At 38.4% G+C, this 25,883-nt stretch overlaps 1 protein-coding gene across 4 annotated transcripts in view; it reads right to left on the reverse strand.

Annotated features, from left to right (window-relative positions):
* Positions 1-402: 402 nt before the first annotated feature.
* The window catches only part of LOC126299012 (integral membrane protein GPR155), a 157,391-nt gene continuing 131,910 nt past the window's right edge, over positions 403-25,883 (reverse strand). For all 4 annotated transcript variants that reach the window (XM_049990648.1, XM_049990645.1, XM_049990647.1 and 1 more), the window contains exons 11-15: positions 23,217-23,408; positions 22,606-22,820; positions 8,823-8,983; positions 8,591-8,731; positions 403-4,805 (exon numbers count right to left, since the gene is read on the reverse strand). In XM_049990648.1, coding sequence (XP_049846605.1) covers positions 4,601-4,805; positions 8,591-8,731; positions 8,823-8,983; positions 22,606-22,820; positions 23,217-23,408 — 914 coding nt within the window. In that variant the 3' untranslated portion in view covers positions 403-4,600. The remainder of the gene's footprint in view (positions 4,806-8,590; positions 8,732-8,822; positions 8,984-22,605; positions 22,821-23,216; positions 23,409-25,883) is intronic.

A 25,883-nucleotide genomic window follows, 5' to 3' on the forward strand; every position in this document is an offset into this window, starting at 1 on the left:
GGGGCAGGGAGGGAGGGGGGAGGGGGAGGGCGAGGGCGAGGGCGAGGGCGAGGGCGAGGGCGAGGGCGAGGGCGAGGGCGAGGGCGAGGGCGAGGGCGAGGGCGAGGGCGAGGGGGAGTAGGAGGGGGAGGGGGAGGGCGAGGGCGAGGGCGAGGGCGAGGGCGAGGGCGAGGGCGAGGGCGAGGGCGAGGGCGAGGGCGAGGGCGAGGGCGAGGGCGAGGGCGAGGGCGAGGGCGAGGGCGAGGGCGAGGGCGAGGGCGAGGGCGAGGGCGAGGGCGAGGGCGAGGGCGAGGGCGAGGGCGAGGGCGAGGGCGAGGGGGAGGGCGAGGGCGAGGGCGAGGGGGAGGGCGAGGGCGAGGGGGAGGGCGAGGGCGAGGGCGAGGGGGAGGGGGGGGGGAGAGAGAGAGAGAGAGAGACAGTAGTATCTGAAAGTTCAGCAAAGAGTCTTGTCTTGTTTATGTGCCTGTCTACCACCCAATGCCTTCTTTCCACTGTCTGTATGATAAATTTCTCATTCATTTAAATCCCACATGCTGCAAAGCTGTTCAGCAAATGAGCACAGAGTTGGAATGTCATTTATTGTTATTTCTCAAGCATTGTTTTACTTGTTAGTATAAACTGTGGTATTGGCAAGTACCACCAAGTCAACCATAGACAAATCTGCAAGTATGAATACAAAATCCCCATGCCTCTGCCCTGTATCCTTCTGATTTCCACTTGTTTCAACTTTTCTGAGCTCCAAATTCAATAGGAACTGGAACTTAAAGTTTATCAGTTTATGCAGTTTCAATGGAAAGGCATTAAGTATTTTCAAATTCCCAAATCCGTACATTAAGTTCATCAAATTGAATCAAATTTGTATCAAAGACCAAAAAATGTATGTACTTTTAGTAACATGACTTTTTATTCCAAGAGTTTTCCTGTCTTGTAAAGAGTGTTAATTTATAACTATATATATCCTCTGCAAGCCATTGTACAGTTCATAATGGATAGTACCTAGCACCAATATTATTAATGTTTGGTCCTATTCCATTCAGTTACTGAGTGTCCATGATTTTCTATATGCCTCCACGTGCACCCCAAGCTCTCTTATCTTATGCTCATCATTCCTGCACGAGACATGCAATGGTGACAAAAGAAATGTTGTGCAGTGCTCCTTGAATGGCAGTTCATTAAATTACCCACAATGATTTTGCAAGAATTATGTCAGAAATTCCCTATTTTATTTAAGTCTGAAAACAACTCTGTTACACTTTCATACAAAATATACTGACCTGTTACAATCTTCATAGTGTATCCCTGAATTTGTTTGATATCTGTTAAAAATATCTGTATTTGATAAGGGCTTGACATGCTGGAGAACTAATCCACAGTTGACCACACTAGTGTCTTGCATGTGATTTAGTTTACAGATGCACAGTACTTTCTCAGAACTCTTCCAAAAAATTTAACAAGGGGAGGCCACGACACTGGGATCTTATATTTACTTCAAACTTTGTACTCCTTTATTAGCCCATTAAAACAACATAACATGCAAATAATAAGGTCCACTATTCTAGCAGTTCCAAGAAAATTGTAAGAGAAGTTTTACCCATCCATTATGTGGCATACATATCTATGCGTAAGCGCTAGAGGCTACAGTTCGTGATAGTCAAGTGGTTAGCATTCAAGCTTCATACGACAAACATGTATGAGGCGATGGTTCTACTCCTGCTGAAACATAATTTTTAATCTATACTTTTTTCATCACTGGTCATATTATGTAATTTATGTGACTTTTACGGGTAATAAAAATCACGTGGAATTGTAATAAGTTTTAGTGGCGGGTAGAGTTGTTTGGGGAAGGAGACCATACAGTGAGGTCATTGGTCTCCATCGGATTAGGGAAGAATGGGGAAGGAAGTCGGCCGTGCCCTTTGAAAGGAGCCATCCCGGCATTTGCCTTAAGTGATTTAGGGAAATCATGGAAAACCTATGTCAGGATGGACGGACGCGAGATTGAACCGTCGTGCTCCCGAATGCGAGTCCAGTGTCTATAAGTTTTAGTGAATTTCATGTTATTTGAGTATTTACTATTTTTAATCAAATTAGAACAACCATATTTATAACTATTGGCACACAAACAGAGCAATGCATAGAGTTTTGCTGAAAATGTGTGCCTATTGTGATTTGTGAAATGCCTTATGCAGTCTGCCAAGGTACTCAGAACTACTTTGCACCTTTATGCTCTGAGCTGCAGGAACAGAGGCAGCCCCAATTGGCAGTTAACCAGCATAGCAGAGACGTTGCTAATGTAACAACAACGAATAATGTAGGTGTTAATTTTTATTGAATACCACAGAATTTGCACTTGTGCTACAAAAATGAATGTAACTTCCTGTTCTTCGAAATCCGCAGATAATGAATATCATGATGATTCGAACTGTTGTCTCATACGCAACACTCTTGCAAAGCGTGAATGCTAACCACTTGACCACACTGACTTCTTATGACCAGCACCTTCGCACAGATGCATCAGTTACATAATAGATGCTTAAGACTTCTCTTAAGATTTTCTCAGAACTGTCAGAGCATTGCATCTTACTACTTGCACATTATGTTGTTTTAATGGCCTATTAATGTGTACAAGTTTGACGTAAGTCTGCGATCCCACCATCACATGGCCTTCCCTTGTAAGTGTTCCATTCACCTTCCCTAATGCTTACTCTACATGATCATATCATTTTGTATCGCTTCTTACTGCTAACTGCAAATACTTACATGATGTTCATTGCTACCTGTAATTGGCTACTACTGGGCTCTTCCTCTTTGATATTATTTTACATTTATCTACATTTAAACAGAGTTGCCATTCATTACACCAAATGGAAATCTTTCCAAGACTTTCTGCATTTCCTTATGATCATCTGACAACAATACTGTCCTGCTGACAACAGCATCCTCAGTGAATAATCCATTGAGAACATTACAAGTCCTATCACACTCCCTTGGGGCACACCCAACATTAATTTTGTTTCTGTAGTAACCATCCAGTATAATATAGTGGGATAATGTGGTGGGTTCTATTAATGTAAGTTACATCAAGCCAATCACATATTTTCAGATATACTCTGTGTGGTGTCACCGCCAGACACCACACTTGCTAGGTGGTAGCCTTTAAATTGGCCGCGGTCCGTTAGTATATGTCAGACCCACGTGCTGCCACTACAAGTGATTGCAGACCGAGCGCCGCCACACGGCAGGTCTAGAGAGACTTCCTAGCACTCGCCCCAGTTGTACAGCCGACTTTGCTAGTGATGGCTCACTGACTTCTACGCTCTCATTTGCCGAGACGATAGTTAGCATAGCCTTCAGCTAAGTTATTTGCTACGACCTAGCAAGGCGCCAGTATCCGTACTATTGATATTGTGAATCATGTACCATAAAGAGCAACGTTTTCCATTAATGGATTAAAGTTAAGTATTCCACCAGCTACGTCCGTTTTTCTCAATTCTAATTCCCTTGTCATGTTCCAGACTTCACGCCAGCCTGCGTGAGCTAAAACGCGTGCACTTCGGCCTCCTTTAGCAATACGGGGTTGGCTCTCCTGCAAACCACAACACTCTGTATGATTGTGTCTTGATTGTTCACTGAAGATGTGCTACAATGTACCTGCTCACTAGCATCTGTTGCTTGCAAGCTGCCATGCATGAACAGAGTAAAATTTTTAAGATAAGCTGTGTTTCATGAGTGGTTTATGCTGACTCTGTGCTGATGCTCTGGCAGAAGCTTATTTGCCTCTGGGAATGTCATAATCTTTGAGTTCATAATATGCTCTAGGATCCTGTAGAAGATGGATGTCTGTGATATTGGCCTGTAATTCTGTGCATCTAATATTTTACCCTTTTTGAAAACAAGAGTGGCCTGCACTTTTTTCAGGCATGCACAAGATTCTTCATAAATGCAAGCTACGTAAGAAGTCAGTTCCACAGCATATTCAACACAAAATCAAACTGGTATTCTGTCAGATGCCTGGTCTGTTTTCAGTAGTTATAAATGTTTCCATATATAGGGGTGCCAACATCAAAATCTCTCATTTGTGAGTCTATGCAGCAGACAGACATTGTTACAGTAGTATCCTAAATAAAATCTTAAATGTCCAAATCCATGAGACACTGAATGATAGGTTTGGACCCCTCATTGACTTTACACATGACTAAAACTTCATAGGATTTTTCTAATAGATCTTTCACCAGGCTCTGGCTGAAAATTATTGGTGCAGAAGTTGATATTTAGTTTTCTCTATCAGTTTCCTTGCAATCTCTCTTGTAGCAAGAGTATATTAGATTCTGTTTTTGCAAAAATCTCTAGATGGTACCATTAAACCATGACTTTTGGTATGGCCTTTGTATGTGAATAAATCATTATGCTTGTCACAACTAAACTTAGTCATAGGAAAATGCACTCCAAAAATAAATAAAACAAACTGGCTCACACTAGTTAAAACAATAACAACAACCAAACAATAACAAACAATAGCAACAATATCCTCTTCTAATGACTGAGAGTTTCAACTTAAACAGATATCTGTCAGAGGGATAAATAATATACTGAAAGATATTTAACGCTGTGCTACACAAAATGTATACAGAAGGGATTGATCATGAAAATGATGAAGGTCATTTATATGCCTAATGACCCTACCCTGCAATAAATCAGTGGCATACTGCACAGCTTCCTGTCGGTCTCGTGCCAGACCAGCTTCTATCAACCACGTCACAAGTGCAGATCCCTTGAACACTTCTCGATATGTGCGGAAGTGCCATCTAGAATTAAAAGTAAAGGTATATCAATTTCTGCAATTAAATTTACAGGATGCTAAAACATAAATGAAAACAACAATTAAATAAATTGAAATATAACAACAACAGCTGTCCTTCACAAGATATTAGCTTCTTACTACAACTGTACTCAAAAGAAACAGGGAATGGAGACTATTTTGACTATGGTCTTCATCTCTGACAATCCATGTATCCACCTGAAATGACCTACAAGACCTGTGACAACACAAATCTCAATGAATGGACCCTGCATCAAGTCCAAATATTCATTGGGTGAACAATATGTTCCTGCAGCAACCAAAGCTGCAGACTGATATGTAGTAAATGAGTTGCTGATAAACTGCAGTGCAGCTACCAAAAGCAGAAGTACACTCATCAGTACCATGTTTGAATGTATGACACAAAGTATTGGACACTATTGTGAACAATAGTTAAGGATATGTGCTCTCGCATACACATTGTTTCCCTGTCGAAACTCGACTGTATAGTTGTAGCTGTCCCTTTTGAACAAGTGCATATTTTCAGTGGAAAACTGCAGATGTACTGGAATACTAGTCTAAAAATACCCAGCTTATTAAACACAGATGTGTATGGAGTTTTATGAATGAAAAACACACATGATCCTCACAACTCATTTTTTAACTCAAAATATATTTTGTGCCTCAAATGAGTTACCCAAAATATTATAATGTATAACTTCAAGAAATAAAAATATGGAAAGTACAACAACTCAAAAGTAAAACAGGAACTGTTGAAGGACACTGTTCTGATCATTACAGTTGCTGCATCCAATTGCTGCATATCATCATGAATATTTGCTTTCCACTACGGCTTCCCATCTGCACACAATCATACTATCTAACATAGCAGAATGTAGTTCCAAGAGAACTGTGTATAAGGTACTGAATGTGTTAGGTTTTATTGTAAATGAAGTGTGCTTATTTTCTGTAAAATAAGGTACTGATTTAGATTAGATTAATTAGATTATTTTAGAAAAGTCTTTTGAAAATGTAGACTGCCTAAAATGTGATGCTCATAAAGCTGGATCATCAAGACACGAAAATAATCATGCAGCTTTACAGGAATCAGACAGGAATTGTCAAAATAAAAGATGGTCATTCAAATTTTGCAAGAGGAAATGAAGCTGTCCAGATGGGATGCAGCCGTCTCTTCGAGATGTACATAAACTATATAATACATGAATATAAAGATACTTATTATGAAAGAAGAACTACACTTGGAGAAAACATAAGGATGCTTAGATTTGCAGATGATATAGGACTGTTAGCTGTATTTGAAAACAGCCCTCAAAAGGTGCCATAGAAGGCATGAGCAAGGAATTTTCAGAAGGATAGAATATGAAAATAAATAAGAGGAAACCTGAAATCCTCGTATGTAGTCAAGTTCCAATAGCAGAAAATCTACCTTTGGATAAAGAGATGCTGAAGCAACTCACCAGCTTTAAGTACATGGGTAGTACACTAACAGATGACGGTAGATCATGCCATAAGATTAAATACAGACCTGCATACTCAAACACCATTGAGGAGAGGGAGAGGTAGAGGGGGGGGGGGGGGGGGGGGAGGAAGAGGAGGCGGAGCTACTATCATCTAAAGTATTGATTTCAGCTCCAGGAAACAAAACATAAAAACTTTTGTTACGAGCTTTGCCCTATATAGCTTTGAGACGTTGACAATAGGGTAGCCAGAATGGAAAAGATTACAGGCTTTTGAGGCTTAGTGTTGGAGAAGAGTCCTAAAGAGAGAGAATGACCAATGAAGAAGTCTTCAACAACTTAGGAGACGAAAGACTGTTAAGGAGGACAATCACAGAACAGATGGACCGATGGATTGGACAACTATATTGAACATTGCACCTTCATTGTGAAATTAATAAAAGGAAGAATCCTTGCTAGGAATGCACAAGGAAGACCAAGACTACAGTAAATCAGGCAGATAAAATAAGATTTGAAATTAACAATGTACTCTGAACTGAAGAGAGTTTCTGAAGATAGGGAAAAATAAGGAACAAAAATTGTCACTAACCAAACTATGGAAAGAAGATGTGATGTACTGCAATACATAGTTTGCTTTATTTTTCAGTCTGTGAGTCGAATCTGTAACAGTTGTAGTTTATCATCTGCAAATTAAAAAGCTTTGGAGCTTTATACTACACATATTGTTAAGTCATAGATGAATATAAAAAATATATGCGAGTAACTATGGAACTTTGAGTGATTACTTTAAGTAATAGTGCCAATGTCAGATTAAGTTCCTATCCTGTAATGTAACAGTGTGTAATAACTTCCTGCTTCATACTGCGTAAGTAAGAGCAAAACCAACTGCATGACTTTTCCCCAATTAAACAGTGCTCTTGATTTATTTAGCAATACACCACAATATAGAGATTTAAAATTTCATCTGCTGTCCCCTTCTTGTGCTGAGGCCCCACCAATAAGTATTTAAATATACGTTAAAAGACTTGCATGAAAAGAAATGTTACACATGTACGCTGCTAATTTAGGTTTCTCAAAAATTTACAAACCTACCTGTTACTTGACAATAACCACCCACTGTAGGCTTTCATGTGCAGCACTTAAGTTTTTGATTATTTTAGTTTTATGGACATTAGGCCATGGTACAAGGCATACATTTGTGCTTAACTTTTGGTTTTCCAATGCTGCAGATATCATCATAGGCTACAAAAACTCATAACGCAGTTGCAATTTTTGAACAAGTTCAATAAGCTTCCTGCGCTGGTTTGAGATTGTAATGCTACCCGATAGCATCTGATGACTTATCCAGCATTGGAAGACAAAAAGTTAGACAGAGAGATATATGCCTCGTACCATGGACTAATGCCCAAAAACCAAACTCACTAAAATAACCACACAAGCCCTTACCCTTCAGTACCTTAGTAACAGTTTCAAATTTCTTAATATTGGTCTTCAATAGCTCTATCTACTGCTGTTCACTACTAATCCATTTTGTGAAAATTCTCCTAGTTTGTCTAGTGGAAGAAGCTGTGGCTATCTGTGATTTACTTGCAATGGATGAGAAATGTAAATGGAAAGTTCTGAAAATATCTGTAATAATATCATAAACATCTTCATTTTCACATGTTAATGATTTGATGACTGAACATTTCTATTGCTACAGCATTATAGTCCTCACATTATCCTACAATGTTTCAGTTTTATCCGATTTGTGCATCCTTTTGTCATAGCTCAAATCTTTAATCCAATAACATTTCCTAAAACACTAAAATATTGTCCTTACTGAGATGCTACATACGGATGTCGGACATACAGGCAGCTTTTATACAATTTTCACATTCTCCAGCTATATATTCTGATGCACTTTATTATCCAAATTGGTTGCCTATGTTTGTTTTCCTTAGTGTAAAATGGCTTTCACACAGAAATTTTAACTAACAGAAGGTACTATTTAAAAAATCCCTGATGACAAGACACATGCACCCCTTTGTCATTTGAAAAAGCAAACCAAGGTGGTAAAAGGCACAACTAATTAACACAAGCTTTTTGTAACAAATCCATAATATCACAATAATCAAAGCTGAAGCAAATACAAATTTATTAACTGGATGTAAAAAAATTAAATCACGTTCTTCTACGCCTTCTAAGTACCACACAAATGTGTAAAAACAAAATATAAAAATAATCATCACTGATTTCTGTATGGAGTGTGATGTAATATACAGCAAATTTCTCTTGACACCCTAGTGCACCTTTTTATTTCAATTACACTCACCTTCTATCTTCAGAAATATCACTTCTACATTTCTCCAAATGATGCATAACAAACTGATCACACACATGTCGTGTCTCAAAATTCAGTTCTTCCCATTGTGGCAAACTTAAGGTAGATGTTCCATATCGCACCCTCCGCCATCTGAAATAAATTTCCTCATTAAGCTTTTACATTCAGGCATCACTTTAAGACATCAGCTAACTACAAAACTTTTTTTGTGTCTAAAACTTACAGTTTTATGAATGGTAATATCGCTGCCTTAGGACTGAGACCAAAAATAGCAAATACAAATATGCTCTGGCCGAAGTTGAGACTGGCATCAAGAAATGACAGTTCAACATATATTCCTGACATAGCCTCCATAATTAAAGTCCACACTGAAAGAGCAATGCCCTAAAAAGTAAATATACATAATTATTCCATATACAGTCATACTTAATCACAATAAAATTTACTTCTAAGTCTACTTTCCTCTTTTACCTGGTGTTATAAATCAATAGCAATTATTATACACAAATTATTAAACACATTATTAACAACAACAAAACCAACCACCACTTGCAGGAGTTCTGGGCATCCTCTGAGAGTCAATATGCCAAGCTACTCTGCTTCAGTACATCTGGTTTTTGAGAATGTTTAATTTTCCATTTGTCTACTATATTTTAAGGCCATAGTCAGAGGTTGCTGACTTTCTTCAAAGTAACTGAGGACCACATGTTCATTTCCACATTGCTAAAGAGGCAATATACTAGTCAATAACAGACAGTTGAACTCTCAAAATTTCATGAATCAATCTATTTCCCATTAAAAAAAAAATCACTTCCACATTTGCATGAAACTGTTTTCTCTGTTCTACATTTCGCTAAACAACCACACAATGAAACAAAATATTGGTACAAACGAACAACAAGAACACTTTGCAACACACACATAAATCCAACTTATACAAATGTTTTAACGCCTCAAGTTGGAAATTCGATTATGTACTTGTGTGAAGTGAGCATCTGTGCTGACAGTACCTTAATCATGCACTTAGCAGCAGCAGTTTCTCGGGTAAACCTTCATTTCTCTGTGAAACATCAATGATGAGTGACACTATGTCAGCAACTAAATCTATGGATATTTGTTGAACCCATTCAAATCTTTGTTGGGAAGTGAGCAAGTCTGAAGAAATCAGGAACAAAAACATTTTCACATGGAAAGGAAAGCAAAAGTGTGAAGTGATATGTGAAAATCTACAGAAGAATAATAAATATTTCAGTACACTATGCATTTATTATTCATCAAACCAGTGAGAAGACACGAAAAACAGCACTTGTAAATTTCAGACTGCTGCCAACAATAGAGTTACTGACAATTTGTGGGAAGAGAGTGTGGGGTCAGACTCAGTTTCAAAGACTGATTCAAAGTTTATTAGACCAAAAGTTCACTTTGAGTGGTCAAATATGTTTTAAATGTAGTAAAGGCCTATTGTTTACAATTACTAAAAATTATTGATTTTGGAAAAAGGATTTCTGTGATAGAGCTATTTAAATAATATGCTGCAGTTCTTTGCAAGCCAGCTGCATAACCTATCATCAGTAGTCTAGCAAGCACAGAAATTACTGGCCTGAAGATAGGTAGGTAGGTAGGTAGGTAGGTAGGTAGGTTGAAGGAGGGAACCAAATAGTGAGGTCATTGGTCCCATCAGTTTAGTGAAGGATGGGGAAGGAAGTTGGCCATCCCGGAATTTGCCTGAAGTGATCTAGGGAAATCATGGGAAACCTAAATCAGGATGGCCGGACACGAGTTGAACCATCGTCCTCCCGAATGCAAGTTCAGTCTGCTAATTGGCCTGAAGGATTAACTGGGTTACCATGTACAAGTATTAAATTGGAATTTCTCACACTCAAATTATTCTTGAGACAGTGCTGGCTGAAGCCTGACGCAGGAAGCTCTCAGATATATAGTGACTCATGAACCATACATCAAAAAGACAGATAGGAGGAGTGTTCATTGCAGTTGCAAAAATATTGTCTCTATTGAGATAGAATTTGAGTGTGACAGTGAAGTTAGTACGTCGCATATAACAGGTCTAGGACCACCTGATTCCACTGTGACAGTTTTAGAGTTATTCAAAGATAGTCCGCAGTCAGTAGTGTGCAAAGACCCAGGTCACGCAATGTTAGTTGGAGGTAACTTTAACTCACTGAGCACAGACTGGGGCATCTACAGATTCACTGCAGGGAGTACATATAGACAGTCTTGTGATGTACTTTTCAACATGTTTGCTGAAAACTGCCTTGAGTAGCTAGTTCAACATCCTACACTTAATGGAAATATTTTAGACTTTCTAGCTACAATAAAACTTGATCTTATTGAAAAAATCATTATAGAGACAGGGATTAGTGGACATGATATTGTAGTGACTACAGTTATTAAAATTAATAAACCAAACAAGAAGACTTGGAGAGTATTTCTGCTAGAAATCAGTTGTTAGCATCCCACTTCGAAAATGAACTGACACCATTTAGTTCCAGTATCATGGACACCGAGGAATTATGTGCAAGCTTTACACAGATTGTAAATGTGCTGAGTTAAGTGTATTAAGGATGGAAAAGACGCACCATGATTTGATAACAAAATTCAGAAAATTCTGAGGTAGTAAAGGCTGTTGCAGTCTTGGTTCAAAAGAGAATGCACACATGATGACAGACTATAGTTTGTAGAGATTTGTCTGTCTGTAAATAGATCAATGCACGAACCATATAACTTCGGCCATCATACCTTAGCAAAAGATCTAGCCACAAACCCGAGAAAATTCTGGTCCTACATAAAATCAATACATGGGTCTAAGCCTTCTACCCAATTACTCGTTGACCAGTATGGTGTGGCAGCAGAAGATAGAAGGAAAGCTTAAGTATTAAAATTCACATTTGAGAAATCATTCACACAGGAAAATCGTACAAACATACCAACATTACAATATTGCACAGACTCCCCTATCGAGGACATAGAAAGAGGCATCCCTGGCATAGAGAAACAATTGAATGAGTTGAAAACAAATCAGTTACCAGTTCCATATAGAATCTCAATTCAGTTTTACAGAGCACTCTATGGTATTGGCTCCTTAATTACCTTTTATTTATAATTAGGGTAGAAGAACGGACCCACAAAATTACAGACAAATATCCTTAATATCAGTCTGCTGCAGAATTCTTGAACATATTCTCAGTTTGAATATAATAAATTTCCTTGAGATGGAAATGCTTCTGTCCGTGAATAAGCATGACTTTAGAAAGCATCACTTGTGAAACTCAGCTTGCTCTTTTCTCATATGATACCCTGCAAACTATGGATGAAAGGCATCAAGCAAATTCCATATTCCCAGGTTTCTGAAAAGCATTCAACACTGTACCCAACTGCAGACTTTAAACCAAGGTATGGACGTATAGAATAGGTTCCCAGATATGTGACTGGCTCGAAGACTTTTTAAGTAACAGAACCTATTAATTTATGCTCAATGGTGAGTGTTCATTAGAGACAAGGGTATCATCGGGAGTGCCCCAAGGAAGTGTGATAGGACCACTGTTATTTTCTGTATGCACAAATGATCTGTTGGACAGGGTGATCAGCATGAGCTGTGGTGTACAGGAAGATGTCATCACTGTATGTGTACTTTAGGAGAATACAAGATGACTTATGACAATATTTCTATTTGCTCTGATGAAGGGCAGCTAGCTCTAAATGTAAAAAAGTAAGTAAATGTGGATGAGTAGGGAAAAACAATCCTATTAAGTTCTAACACAACATTAGTAGTGTCCTGCTTGACAGAGTCACATCAATTAAATATCTAGGAGTTACATTGCAAAGCGATATTAAACGGAATGAGCATGTACAGATTGTAGTAGGAAAGACGAATGCTAGACACCAGTTTACTGGGAGTATTTTGGGAAAGTGTGGTTTATCTGTACAAGAGACTGCACACAGGGCACTAGTACAACCCTTTCTTGAATACTGCTCAACTGTTTGGAATACACAGCAGTCGAACTAAAGGAAGACACCGAAGCAAGCTGCTATATTTGTTACTGGTAGGATCGAACAGCATGCCAGTATTGTGGAGATGCTTCAGAAACTCAAATGGGAATCCCTGGAGGGGAGGCGACATGCTTTTTGAGGAATACTATCGAAAAAAATTATGGAACCAGCATTTGAAGATGACCGCAGAATGATTCTACTGCCACCAACACATTTCGCGTAAGGACTACAAAGATAAGATAAGAGAAATTAGGGCTCGAACAGAGGCATATAGACAGTCATATTTCCCTCGCTCTACCTGCGAGTGGAACAGGAAAGGAAATGGCTAGTAATGATAGATCATACCCTCAGCCATGCACTGTATGGTGGCTTGCAAAACATATATGTAGATGTAGACATAGACTATGTCATTAGGTACTGTTCAGAATAAAATAGGTGGTAAAAATAGACCTCTCATGGTATATGGAACATTATGTTTTTATTACATTTAAGAAGTTTCTGTAAAAAGGCATTAGTGTGTGTCACCTGGAAAATCAAAAGTATTCTCGGGAAATTATGTCAAATAGCCTTTGCACTATCTTTTTTCACATTACTGTGATATGTAGCTTACATTTCCTATGCACATATAACTAACCAAATGGCTATCTGGTTGAATCAGTGCCAGGAAACAGTTAAAATAAGCATGCTTGTTTAAGTTTAATCTTTCTGCTATTACATGAAGTTTGAATTTCTGTGTAATGTTACCAAAAAATATAACTGATAGTCTTTCATATAAAGAAGTTTGGAGGCCCATCATTAATATCAAAGTAATTCCAAGTGAAAATTTTGATGAAAAAAATCATAAGCTGTTAATTGTAAATATGGCAATGACAAGACCTCGGAAGAAAGACAGAAAGAAAAGGTGGGGGAAAAGAGAAGATAACTTTGTGAAAAGTGTGACAGAATAATTCAGAGATCAGTTTTGCATCTTGTTACAAAAGAAAAACTGAAATCTGCACATGAGGAATGGAATACTTTAAAACTGGCCGTGACAGGAACACAAGAGATATTATTTGGGTGGCAAAATAATATCAGAAAACTAAAAGAAATAATATGGCTGAATGAAGATGTAAAAGCTGCCATTAGAAATCAAAATTGTGCAAGAAGAACTATGTATCAGTTGAAATAGAAGAAAAGCTTTCAATGTATGGAAAGATCCACACAACAGTCACAGATGCAAATACAAATGCAAACAGAGCAGCTGTAGATAAAAATAAGAAAATAAAAAAAATTACAGACAGAGAAAGGGGAATTGTAGGAGGCTCATCAAATCAGTAGAACTTTCATATAGAGAGATTGCAAGAAATATAAAAAAAAAAGTATTACAGAAATTCAGAGCATACTTTGACAAACAGTTGAACGGCAGGGAAAGCAAAGATCCACAGGACAGTGACCCTCAAATTTCTGGATGTAACATCATTAGTAATCTAACCAGGTTGGAAATGGAAACAGTAGTAAACAATCGCCAAGTAATATCTACTAGAGTAAATCAGCTCAGTGTCAATGTGACTAAAGCTGTTGGTGGACCTCGAAAACAATGGACACACAGGGTAATGAATAAGATCTGGTAAGATAATGTAATATCAAATAAGAGGAGAGTGGGAATCATAATTACACTGTTTCAAAAAGGTGAGTGGCAAATTTGTGCAAAACAAATACTTCTATCCCATGGGTTTAGACTAAACAGGTCAACCAAAGAGTGGTTTTGCTATGCGAATACAGTTTGAAAATCCCTGGGAGAAAAACAAGCCAGTCACTGTCATATTCTTAGATACTGATAAGGCATATGCCTATGTACCACAGGAGGCACATATACATAGGAATACTACAGGCGCAAGCTTACATTCTGTATAATATATTTATACTGGTACATGGAGAGCTGTCTGTAGTTCCACAGAAAAAGACCAAAATGGCTTAACATTAGAAAACACTTGTTTTGGCAATTTTGACTTATGGTATGTATTCAGGATGACGGTGGCTCCAATCTTCATTATTCATCCATCCCAATTTAGGTTTTCTGCAATTTCCCTAAATTACTTCAGGCAAATGCCTGGATGGCTCCAACTATAAGGTCATGACCGACTACCCATCACAGCCTTGTCAAACTTGACTTGTTCATGTCTAAATGCCTGTATACATAATTTTTTGTTCTTAAACTGTAACACTATGGCAAGCTCAATATCACAGTAAAAGTGCTTCACAGATGAATAAAAGTACTACACAAAATATGTATGTTGAAAGCTACACAAAACAATGGGAGAGAGGCTACAATGGCAAGCATTATGAAATTTTATCCTTTGCCAGGCCACAGAAAATATCAAGCTGTGGCCTAGGCATCTGAATCCAGAAGATCAGGCAACAGCCTGAATAAAAATTTGAGTTATAATATTGGAAGTGGCCTGGACACACTGTGCATAGAAGCATGAGTAACTTGTTGAGGCTCTGCACTAACTGTTGTTAACACTGTACAGACACAATATCATAAGAAACATCAACCAAGTTTTATTTTGCTCCCACATGAAGAGATTCACAACAACACCAAATGAAGTATAGATCAGTACAAAGTCTAATAACTATATAACACATCAGCATACAGTCTCGAAGGTGAGCATAGAGTAAGCAAGTAAACAGGAAGTAAGGCCGAGGATCTGGCATACCAGGCTTATATTGGGCTGTTGTGCACACAGCACACCACTTGCTGTGCCACCTGTTCACACTGTGAGGTGACCTCACTAGGCCGTCCGTGGAGGCACTTATATCATGCACTGTTTGATTACGTGCACTCACACTATTGGGTTACAACATTATCATCGTCAGTCTTGGCTTAACAATGCAGGAAAGTGAGTTAATGGGAAATGAAAAAGTTACTGCTGACAACAAATATTTCACATTGGTACTATGCTAGTTGGTGCTAGTGAAACAGCTGAATATGAAAAAAGTGGCATACACTCAAACAAAAAGGATAAAACACTTTAGCAGTTTTGTCAGTTGATATTCAGAAAATAAAGGGAGGGGGGGGGGAGGGAGGGAGGGAGGGAGGGAGGGAGGGAAGAGAGAGTTTCCACAATCATATATGAAGAGTCCAGGAGGAAAACCAAAATTACTAAATTTCTGTTTTCTTTTCATAATTTAGTAACTAAGCCAGTGTAGTTTTAGATGGTTTGATGCTTTTGCAGAATTGGACAACAATACGACATGTTGAGAGATTTCAAAAATCTTGAAAATGTGTGCAGGGGGAAAATCTTGCAATTCCATGCAAAAAAGAGAATTTCCTGACAAGAGGAGCGAATGTAATGGGAAAACTGTATGATGTGATGACTCCCGGCTAATGTAGGTCTGTTACAGCTAACATCATCATCATCATCATCATCATCGTTGTTACAGTCACTGTCACATTAAATTTGGTCATTTTAGTTTGTTTTATGGAGTTTATAAAGGAAGTTTGATCTAGCATTGTGTTGTGTCAAATTAATATTAATAAAGATGATTGCGACTCATCTATTCATAATAAAAAATAATGTATGTCTGCAGAGAAGCTGACCAAGAAAAGGAGGAAGTGTGGCAGCGTTAGTGATGCTTCAACAAATTTAAGACTGCAATCACCTTAAACAGGAAAACCATGTAAGGGTAAAAATGATTGCTTTGGTATTGTCAGTAATTAAAACAAAAGGAATCTTAGTAATAAAACAATTCAATTTGAAAATAATGCTGAAATAACCATCTGTTTAAGTGGTTTAATCCCAGTGGTTTCAGTACAGCACAGGTGTCCCAGAAGAGCAGAGTAGGAGGCACAGTTTCGAGATACCTCTTATAAATCCAGTGTTTGTATTACCTTCAATGGAACTGTCCAAGAAATACATTTTTGTACTCTGGCATGTTTCTAAAATCTGTTTTGATAATACTGAAGCCCAAAATTTTCTGAATACAATGTTGTTCTTAGATTATCCATATTTTGTATTTCAAGGGAAATATTTAAAATTTTAACAATTTTTTTAAATAAATTGTATATACAATTTTTAAATGGTGGTTTTATGGGAAGCCAGGGAAGTTTTCTTGCACATGAAGATACAATAAAAAAATAGGCAGTGCCATGTGTTTCTGTAGAACAGAAGGATACAAATGATTTGGTACATGAAATAATTAGTTCTAAGAATCAGTCTGGTTAGTTTTATAATATTTTCTCTTTTATATTATTAATTAATGTATCCTTTCCTTGTAACTGATAGAAAATCACAAAGTTACAAGTTGTCACCAAAGGGTAAGGCTATGAATAGTTGGAATCTAGAGCAGAGGAGGCATTCAGGCAGGGTATTCATGAGAGCAGGAGCTATGTCAATTGTAAGCATGAAATCATAAGTAAATATTGTAAAGTGTATCACATAGGTACACCAAAGAAGTTAAGGACTGTGTTAATGTACAGACAATGGTGTATAAGCAATGAAGTACTGAACCATTAGCACTGCCCCTGTATGTAACTGAGCAGTGAACAGCTATCATTGTGTGTGCATTCTGCGGCTTTATTTGTGAATCGTGTATGTCATCATCCATATTACATATGTTGTGGGAATAAAAACACACAAACACCATATGAACAGGCCTTGAAGGCCCAACAGTACCGACTGGCTGCTGTGTCATCTTCAGCCCTTAGGCACCACCAGAAGCGAATACAGAGGGGCATGTGGCAGCACACTGTTCTCCAGGCCGTTGTCAGTTTTCATGACTCGTGTCACTACTTCTCAATCAAGTAGCTCCTCAGTTGGCCTCACAAGAACTGAGCGGATCGTGACCCATCCAAGTGCTATCCAAGCCCAACAATGCATAACATCGATGACCTGACGGGAACTGGTGTTACCACTGCGGAAAGGCAGTTGGCATGTTGTGGGAATAAATTGTCCATAAATAGTAATGCAGTGTGTCAGTGTTTTCAATTAATGCAACATAATTCCGTATTCCTATGCACCACCACTGTTAAGATTTGAGATTTTCAGTTCGGAGTGGTAAATGGACAACATCCTTTGACATGGTAAGAAATGAAACATTTCACACTATATGGGATATCAGCACCTTAATAGTTAAAATTTTTGTACGTCAGCACACAGGTCAACATATTTGAGTGTTATTCAGTTTTACATGGGGTCTTAGACCATGATGGTCAATATCCACAAAAGACAACTTACAAAGAGCTTGTTAAGAAAATGATTTTGCAGATTTAGAAGGAAGCTGTAGAATATTAGATGGAGTGAGGTATATTAGGTACAGGACACAAACTCTACATTTCATTCATGTATACATTGATTTCTTTCCACCTTTCATGGAACTTTCCTCAATAAAAACTGTGAAATATGGCACCCACGATATATCAAAGAAACATTGGCTAACAAAATACATATAAGTATTGAGTAATAGAGACATAGAAGTATACAAAATTGCCACGATAAATACAGATGTGAAATTGCTTTCACAAAGGATGGCCACAATAAAACTGAACTGAAAAGTATTTTCAGCATTTATGGCAATTTAATCTAAATAGCACATTATAAAACTATTGTGAGAGTTGATACCATAAAACATTTTTCAAGTTAAAATAGCCAGCAAAAAAGGTAGAAAAAATAAAAATGCTGGTTAGCTGTGCTACTGGGAGTCAAAAAGACTGCCAGAGAGAACAAAATCTTGCTTCTTTGTCTGCACAGATCTTATGTTGACCATGAGGTAAAGCTCACAGACGAATCTCTGAGATTTTCAACTTTTCCATTTCTTCAGAGGAGACCTGATTCAATCAGTCAAGGTACATGAACTCGCAGAAAATCTTTATCAATAGTTTGAACAGTCTTTGATTAATGTTAGAATTGATGTTTAGTACACAACTGACAGGTCAGTTTTACTTCTGACACAATGAATTACACACATAAAATTCACACCTTTAGATGTCAGTAAGTATATCAGTTGATTAATCCTGAAACCTTTCACAGAATGTACTACGAAGTATTCACTACAAGCAAACAAAGGGCTTCCCTCCCTACTGCCATAATGCCTCACTGTGCATGTGGTTTCTCAGAACCAGTGCACGTTTCTGACATGCATTATTCTTATCCTGTTGATTCAATGGAGTAGGAAGAATAGCAGTGACATTCTGGAAATGTCATTAATGAACTGGGATCTGGAGGTAACCTAATTACTCCGATTTGGGCCTTGAAAGAAATCAAAGCACAATAGGAGGAGCAGGAGATTAGTCCCATCAACAATGAGGTCATTAGAGAGGAAGTACAAGCTCGGAGTAGGGAAGGATAGAGAAGAAAATTGGCCATGCTCTTTCAAAGGAACCATCATGGCATTTGCCTGAAGTGATTTAGGCAAATCATGGGAAACCTATATCAGGATGGCTGGACATGGGTTTGAACCATCATCCTCCCAAATGCGAGTCCAGTGTGCTAACCACTGTGCCACCTCACACGGTCCAAAGCAGAATAGTGCAGCCCATTGATAAAGTGTATGTGGATTGCACCATTTTGTTTTGGTTCCTCTATTGGTGTGCAATGATACTGCAGCACTAGGATTTCAGTGTGTACCAGGTCAATAGAGACATACCCGCAAATAAAAAAATATTAATTAAGTAACTTTATTTTCTGAGGTGATAATTAATGCTTTATAGCTACCCCTCCTACAACCCACTCGTTTAACATTTATGTGAACTAGGTCTTTTATAAATGGTACAAGGAATTATCTACACTCTTTAAAATTAATGACATTAAGCTGGGTAGCATGGCTTTATCTTCAGATGGCCAGGTATATTAGCTGAATAAGAGGACAATCTTTGACAAAAGCTGTACACCATCGTATAAACACAGCACTGAGTGACACAATCAGCAGAGTGTTCTGGAAACAGCAGACAGAAGACAATCCTCACTTTAGTAGTCCTGCTGGACATTGATATGGAAAATAGATCACTGAGCTGTGTAAGTGCTATGAAGTCTGTGGAAACGCTGCTAGCTGCCTGTGTTAAGATCTGTGACTATCTACTACATAAGTCAGCCACTGAGGCTGATAAAATGCCAGTCACAGCTTGCCCTAAGCCACTTCAGTGTTTATTTATTTCAGTTTTCCTCAGTAATTTCTATGTGCTCTTTATAACAAAGAGAGTGATTTTGTTGCCTGTGTCTGGTTTGCTATTCTCACTTTGATTGTATCCACTTCTGTTCGACTCATGGTTGTACCTGAATTATTACAGCTTTTCTTGTCATGACCGGCCTGTCTTAATGGCTGATGAAATTACTGTTTCTCAGTTTAAGGTGTCACATTTCATATACCGGTATTGAGTTTATTTTGAAATTAAATGTTGAGTGCTGTCTACAAAAATAATGATGGGTGACTTGTAATATCAGTTTTTCCAGCTTCAAATGTGTTAGGACACAGTCATGACATAAAAGCCTGGAAGCCTTTCAGAAGTTACTGGACCACCACCACCACCACCACCACCACCACCACCACCACCAACAACAACAACAACAACAAATAATAATAATTGCACTTCCTGAAATCCAACTACTATTGTGGCAAGTACATTGTGAATTAAGACAATGATGAAAAAGTAAACAATTTAAATTTTAAATACTCTTTTATTTCTCATATCATATTTCTCACAATAAATGCTTGAAACTCCAACTCCAACAATTGCTTTTAAGTGTTTGCACACCCAAAATGGCATCAAATTCCTAATGACAGCCCAACTCCACCCAGTATCCAATGGCACTATTAGGAGCTGTTTCAGGACTTTTAAAACTCAAATGCTTAAAGAAGATTGTTGAAATGGCTCTGAGCACTATGGGACTTACCATCTGAGGTCATCAGTCCCCTAGACTTAATACTACTTAAACCTAACCAACCTAAGGACATCACACACATCCATGCCATGACTGCAGCAGCAGCAGCGTGGTTCCAGACTGAAGCGCCTAGAACTGCTCAGCCAGAGCAACCGGTGCTTAAAGAAGAGCTTTTAATAGTTTTCTAGCAACAAGCAGCTCATTACCCACCAACAGCTGCAGTCTGGCAAAGCTGCTTCACAGCTGCCCTTGTCAGACACTCCTCTGTTTGCTGTTCCCATTGGCTAAGTAAGTGAAAGGACAATGCCATACCACTCCAGGATAGCACTACAGTGTGAGCACATACTTTTGGGCTACACCAGGATTGCTCTGAGGATCCATCCTTTTCGCAGCTGACAGTTGGTGAAGGTGACAGTGTCCCGATGCCAATTGCATCCATACACATATCAGATACACTCGTGTCATTTGGGTCCCAGAGTTCATTCCAAGGACCACCACAACTGACATTTCAATTATGGCCCCAAGACAAGCAGCAACCACTCATAAAAGACTTCTGGCTGGCTCTCCCAACATTCCAATCCGAGACAAAGTCCATACCAATAAAAATAGATCAGCTAGCACCACCAGCATCTTCACCACCTTTCCCTTTCAAAGAATGGTTCAAAGCAGTAAGACAGTCAACCAGTTCCTACCAGCACTGTATCTGCGCCACACAGCAATACCAGCAGAGACATCCCCCCTGCAACAGCTGTAGCATTTTTGGTGTTGTGGACTGATTCAAGGGGGGGGGGGGGGGGGGAGATTAATAGCTTTGCCAAATGTCAGTATGGAAAATACATTATTGGTCTGTTTAGCTACTATGACTTCCAGGAAGGATGCTGCTAACCATCAAGCATAAGATCTGTAGCAACATAATAACACGACCCGATCGCTGGAGTTGATGAAAGGCCGGCAGCAACCTGCTGTAAGTCACTACAGTTAATGATGATGATGATGATGATGATGATGATATGATGACGATGATGATGATTATTGGTTTGTGGGATGCTCAACTGCACGGTCACCAGTGCCCAGCCACTACAGTCTTCACCTACACTAGTGTTCCATTGTTATCTCTCTGTGTACTCTTTATAACAAACCATACAAATCTTTGTACTGTTTGGCTTACTGTTCAGGCTATTCCTGCTTATGCTCAAACCTGGACAACGATAGGTTTTCTTCTCATTATTTGCTTGCCGTTAACTCCTGGTGAACTTATTCATTTCCCAGTTTATGACTTTTTATTTTAAATGCAGGTATCGAGTTTATTGTGCAATTAAAAGTTGAGTGCAGTATATGCAGTATGTTAAGAACTTTGCTTTATGGATGCCAATGTTAAGAGCTAACTAAACAAAAGGAAATGGCACAAACCAAAACTCGTTTAATCATTGCTGCTGCTGCTGATGATGATGTGAGTTTTAGCTCTTCCAAGTGCAGGCACAAAGTGAGAGCGATGCAACATGCACTCTCATTTTTAGTAGCTCAGTTTCTAAAAACCAGACACTGGCCAAGTCTGCACACTACCAATCTGCTAGTGCTGAAGTAACCACGTTCAAAAGAGGAATGGCTGAGTCTCATTAACTGCCATCTTCTTGATTTTAATTAATTAATGATTAATGTCATCAAACTGAAACTTTATGTAAAGTGACTCCTGTACCTGGGGATGTTACTGACAGTTCTCCTTGTTGCTCAATACAATGAGATTAAACCTGTAAAATCTGCGCAAAGTTTCACTGAATCTAAACAAATACATATCAAAACTTAAACTACTGCAAAATAGAAAAGGCAATCAGCACTAGAAGGAACATGATACATATAAACTAAGAGTCTCAGCAATATCATCATTTAAACTCTCGGTGATATTTTTCAGATTAAAATATAAAAGTACCCCCAATTCTCTTAGCTACATCAAAGTCCTAGGCAACAATCCTCTAAGGTTATCTGCATATAAATGACAAACATCTGCGACAATAATAGTTTCCATATAGTATGATTATTCAGTAGCCTTAAGCTGCTGATAACTATACCAGAACACATGTTTAAGGCAAAACCCTACATAGTAACCATGAAATTTGCTTTCACATTACATTATACTGTACTTACAGTGAACATTGAGGAGACAAGCAGAATGATAAGCACAACGTGTCTGAGGACCTGGTAATCGTTATCCTCAATGTCATCTTGCTCTAAATAATAATCTTCCAGACGTTGCTGACACCGAGCTCGAGTATCTGAAGGGCAGCTGAATTGTGATGGGCATGTACGAACACCATTCTCATCCAAATTTTCTATGTCCATAATCTGTGAGCTTGTAGTGGCTAAGATATCCAGAGAGAGAAACAAGCTATTAAAATATATTCTATACAACAATAGAAAATATTAGAAATGTGACAGGCAGGTATGAAATTGTTCTACTACACAGTAGTGGAAGACTCCATTAAAATCACACCATATACTTCCTCCAAAACATCTAATTACTTAAAAATCATGAAAACATGATGTGGCAGATGACTGCTATATTCATATATCTTCAGTCTCACTGATTTTCTCAGTGCGTCTAAGTACAAGAACTAACTCTGAAATAACTGTTTCCATTGCTCCAGTTATGCAATTTCTGCATTTGGTAACTATGAACCTTATCTCGTAACTCATAGTTTTAATCACTAAATTTGGCAGAAAGCATAACACACTGGATATTTGTTGTAACTACTTACCTCTTGGGCTGCTACTGCATGGTCCTTCGGGTTCTGTTGTGTCTTTCATACAATTATTTATTCCTGGGAGTACACTGCAAGACATACTTCCTGAATGTCTGGGCTCTGACGTATTAATATCTTGGACCAAGGACAAGTAACGTGCATAGCGTCGCCAGTACCTCTGATGCAGGATCAAACAGCCTACTGTCACTATAAACAAAAGTATAATTACACAGTTTCTAACACACTCTCCCTCATAGACATGCGGTGGAGAAAAAAACTCTGAGAATAAGTTCAAAGCAGGATACGGGAGGTTGAATTGGGCAACAATTTCTGGATAACCATAGATCGGAAAAGCATCAATGTGGAGCCATGTTCATACAACGGCAGGCAATCAGTGACAAGCACCCTGAAGCATGTGCATTTATTTAATTGACCCAGCTAACACTTTTTATGCTATAAATGTGATTACTCATTAAATTAGATGAAGATATGGTTTCAGCTGAACAGACAGTCTAGGCAAACTGTAAATCCTTATCCATCATTAGCTACATAGAGACAAATTTTCTGTGATGTTTACTGGGTAAGGCTTAACTACTAAATCAACTATGTTAAAAGACACCTAAATGTAATTAATTTGTTCAGATAATAAGCTGTACTGTAGAAAGAGTATTGCATCAAGGCAGTAGTACCATATGGTGTAATGTTATTTATAATAGAATCTAAAGGCCACATGTTTTAATTTTCGGAAATCTGCAAACAGCATGAATAAGCTATTAGTTTGACAAGGACAGCATATCAGTAAGTGTGAACTAAGACAGTGGTGAAATAGTAAACAATTTAAATTTTAAATACTCTTTTCTTTCTCATATCACATTTCTCACAATAAATGCTTGAAACTCCTACCTTCAAGACTGCTACAAATTTGACACCATCAGAAAAATGACTTCCACACCCCATTCGATAACTCCTGCCATGTTGCAAATGGTTGTCATGAACTTAAACATTCTAGCAACCAGCTTTGCATGGGTGTTGGTTGGTGCCTGGTAGATGCGGTCTTGCATAACCCAACACAAAGTTGTCCAAAGGTGTTACACTGGTCGACCTAGAAGGCCAGTCTCAAGGACCACTGCACTCAACCCATCTGCACTTGAACACATTATTCAAATATCAACTGAATCCCAGAGTGGAATGCGGCAGAGCACCATCCGCTTGGAACAACATGTTTTGGCATATGTGGAGACAAATGCCTTCTAACAGTATGATCAATTCCACTTGTCAAAACTGTAAACAACTGTGCCCATTTAATTGAGGGGGTAGACTGGAAGGTCTAATTAAGTTGTCATTGACAATTCCTGACCAGACATATACCATAAATCTTTCCTTGTGATCTTGTTGTTGAATGTAATGGGGATTTTGATGTGCCCACTTGTGAGTTGTGGACATTAAATACTGCTTCCCTAGTACGAATAGCCTAAACAGTACACAGGATGAAGTAGGGAAAATTCTCATTATTTGGACACTAATGCTGCCTTAACACCGAGGAATAACCTTTGACTGTCAAAGCTTGAATCTTTTCCACATGGTAAGGATGTAAACTGTTTGCCTTTGCAACATTCCAAACAAGCCAATAAGTGATAATGAGTTGATGAGCTGTCACTCTGATGCTTATTGAAGGCTTTGTTCCTAAATGTTGGAGTACCTATTCATCAATTTTTGGCATCCTCACTGTGCTTTGTTGTCCTATATTGGTCTTTCTGGGTGCAAATATGCCCGTTTTACTCAAGCAATAATCCATGACCCTACAGGAGCTTAAAAAAAAAAAATCTTCAGGCAGTTATCAACAGCAGTAATATATTCTGAAAATGCATGACACAGAGCTGCCTCTTTTTGATTTATTATACTGGTTTCGGTCATAAATGATCATCTTGGCATCTGAGCTGCTTACATTTTGACTACATACATTCAGTTACTCTGTTGCTATTGAGTGGACCTCAGCTTTATATTTATGAATTTTCGCTTTGTCAGATGTGCACAATTGTACTGAAAATTCCAGGGAATTTGTTTCCATGTCTCAATTTGTGTGACATGTGAATAGTAGTGTTCATTGTTTCATTAAGTATCATTGTACGTTTTATTATTTATATGACAATCTGTGTCTTTTGTTGTTTCTCTAGTTGGTCTCTTTCATTTCATTGCTACAAATACCAAGATGATAGTTTATGACCAAAACCAGTAGTAATAACAAATGAATACAATACAACCCTGTGTCATGCATTTTTCAAAAGCTATAGATAGTGGCTGCTGGTAGCCTTCTGTCTGATGAATGTTCTGTATGCCATCATCTTGCAGCACTGCATCCTACTGCTCATAAGCAATGTGAATGTCAGCTTGCTTGTTGTTCGTGTACCTGTTCATGGTGACTCCAGTGTGGTCTAGCACATGGCAACAAGTAAAGTGATTTACAGCAACTACAGCATAATTCAGCAGCAGCTTAGTTGGACAAGACTGCACTGCTAAGCACATCCAAACATATTCTCTTACTGGACAAACTTCCAAGCACTCATTGCTGAATGGCTGTCACTTCATCCCGATTTGTTTCACCTCAAGGGAGGGAAATGTGGATAGTCTATGGAACGTACTCAAAAGTATTAGAGGACACATTCAAGATAAATATACGTCATC

The sequence above is a fragment of the Schistocerca gregaria genome, chromosome X (genome assembly GCF_023897955.1).
Source record: "Schistocerca gregaria isolate iqSchGreg1 chromosome X, iqSchGreg1.2, whole genome shotgun sequence".
In the NCBI taxonomy this organism is placed as follows: Eukaryota; Metazoa; Arthropoda; class Insecta; order Orthoptera; family Acrididae; genus Schistocerca; species Schistocerca gregaria.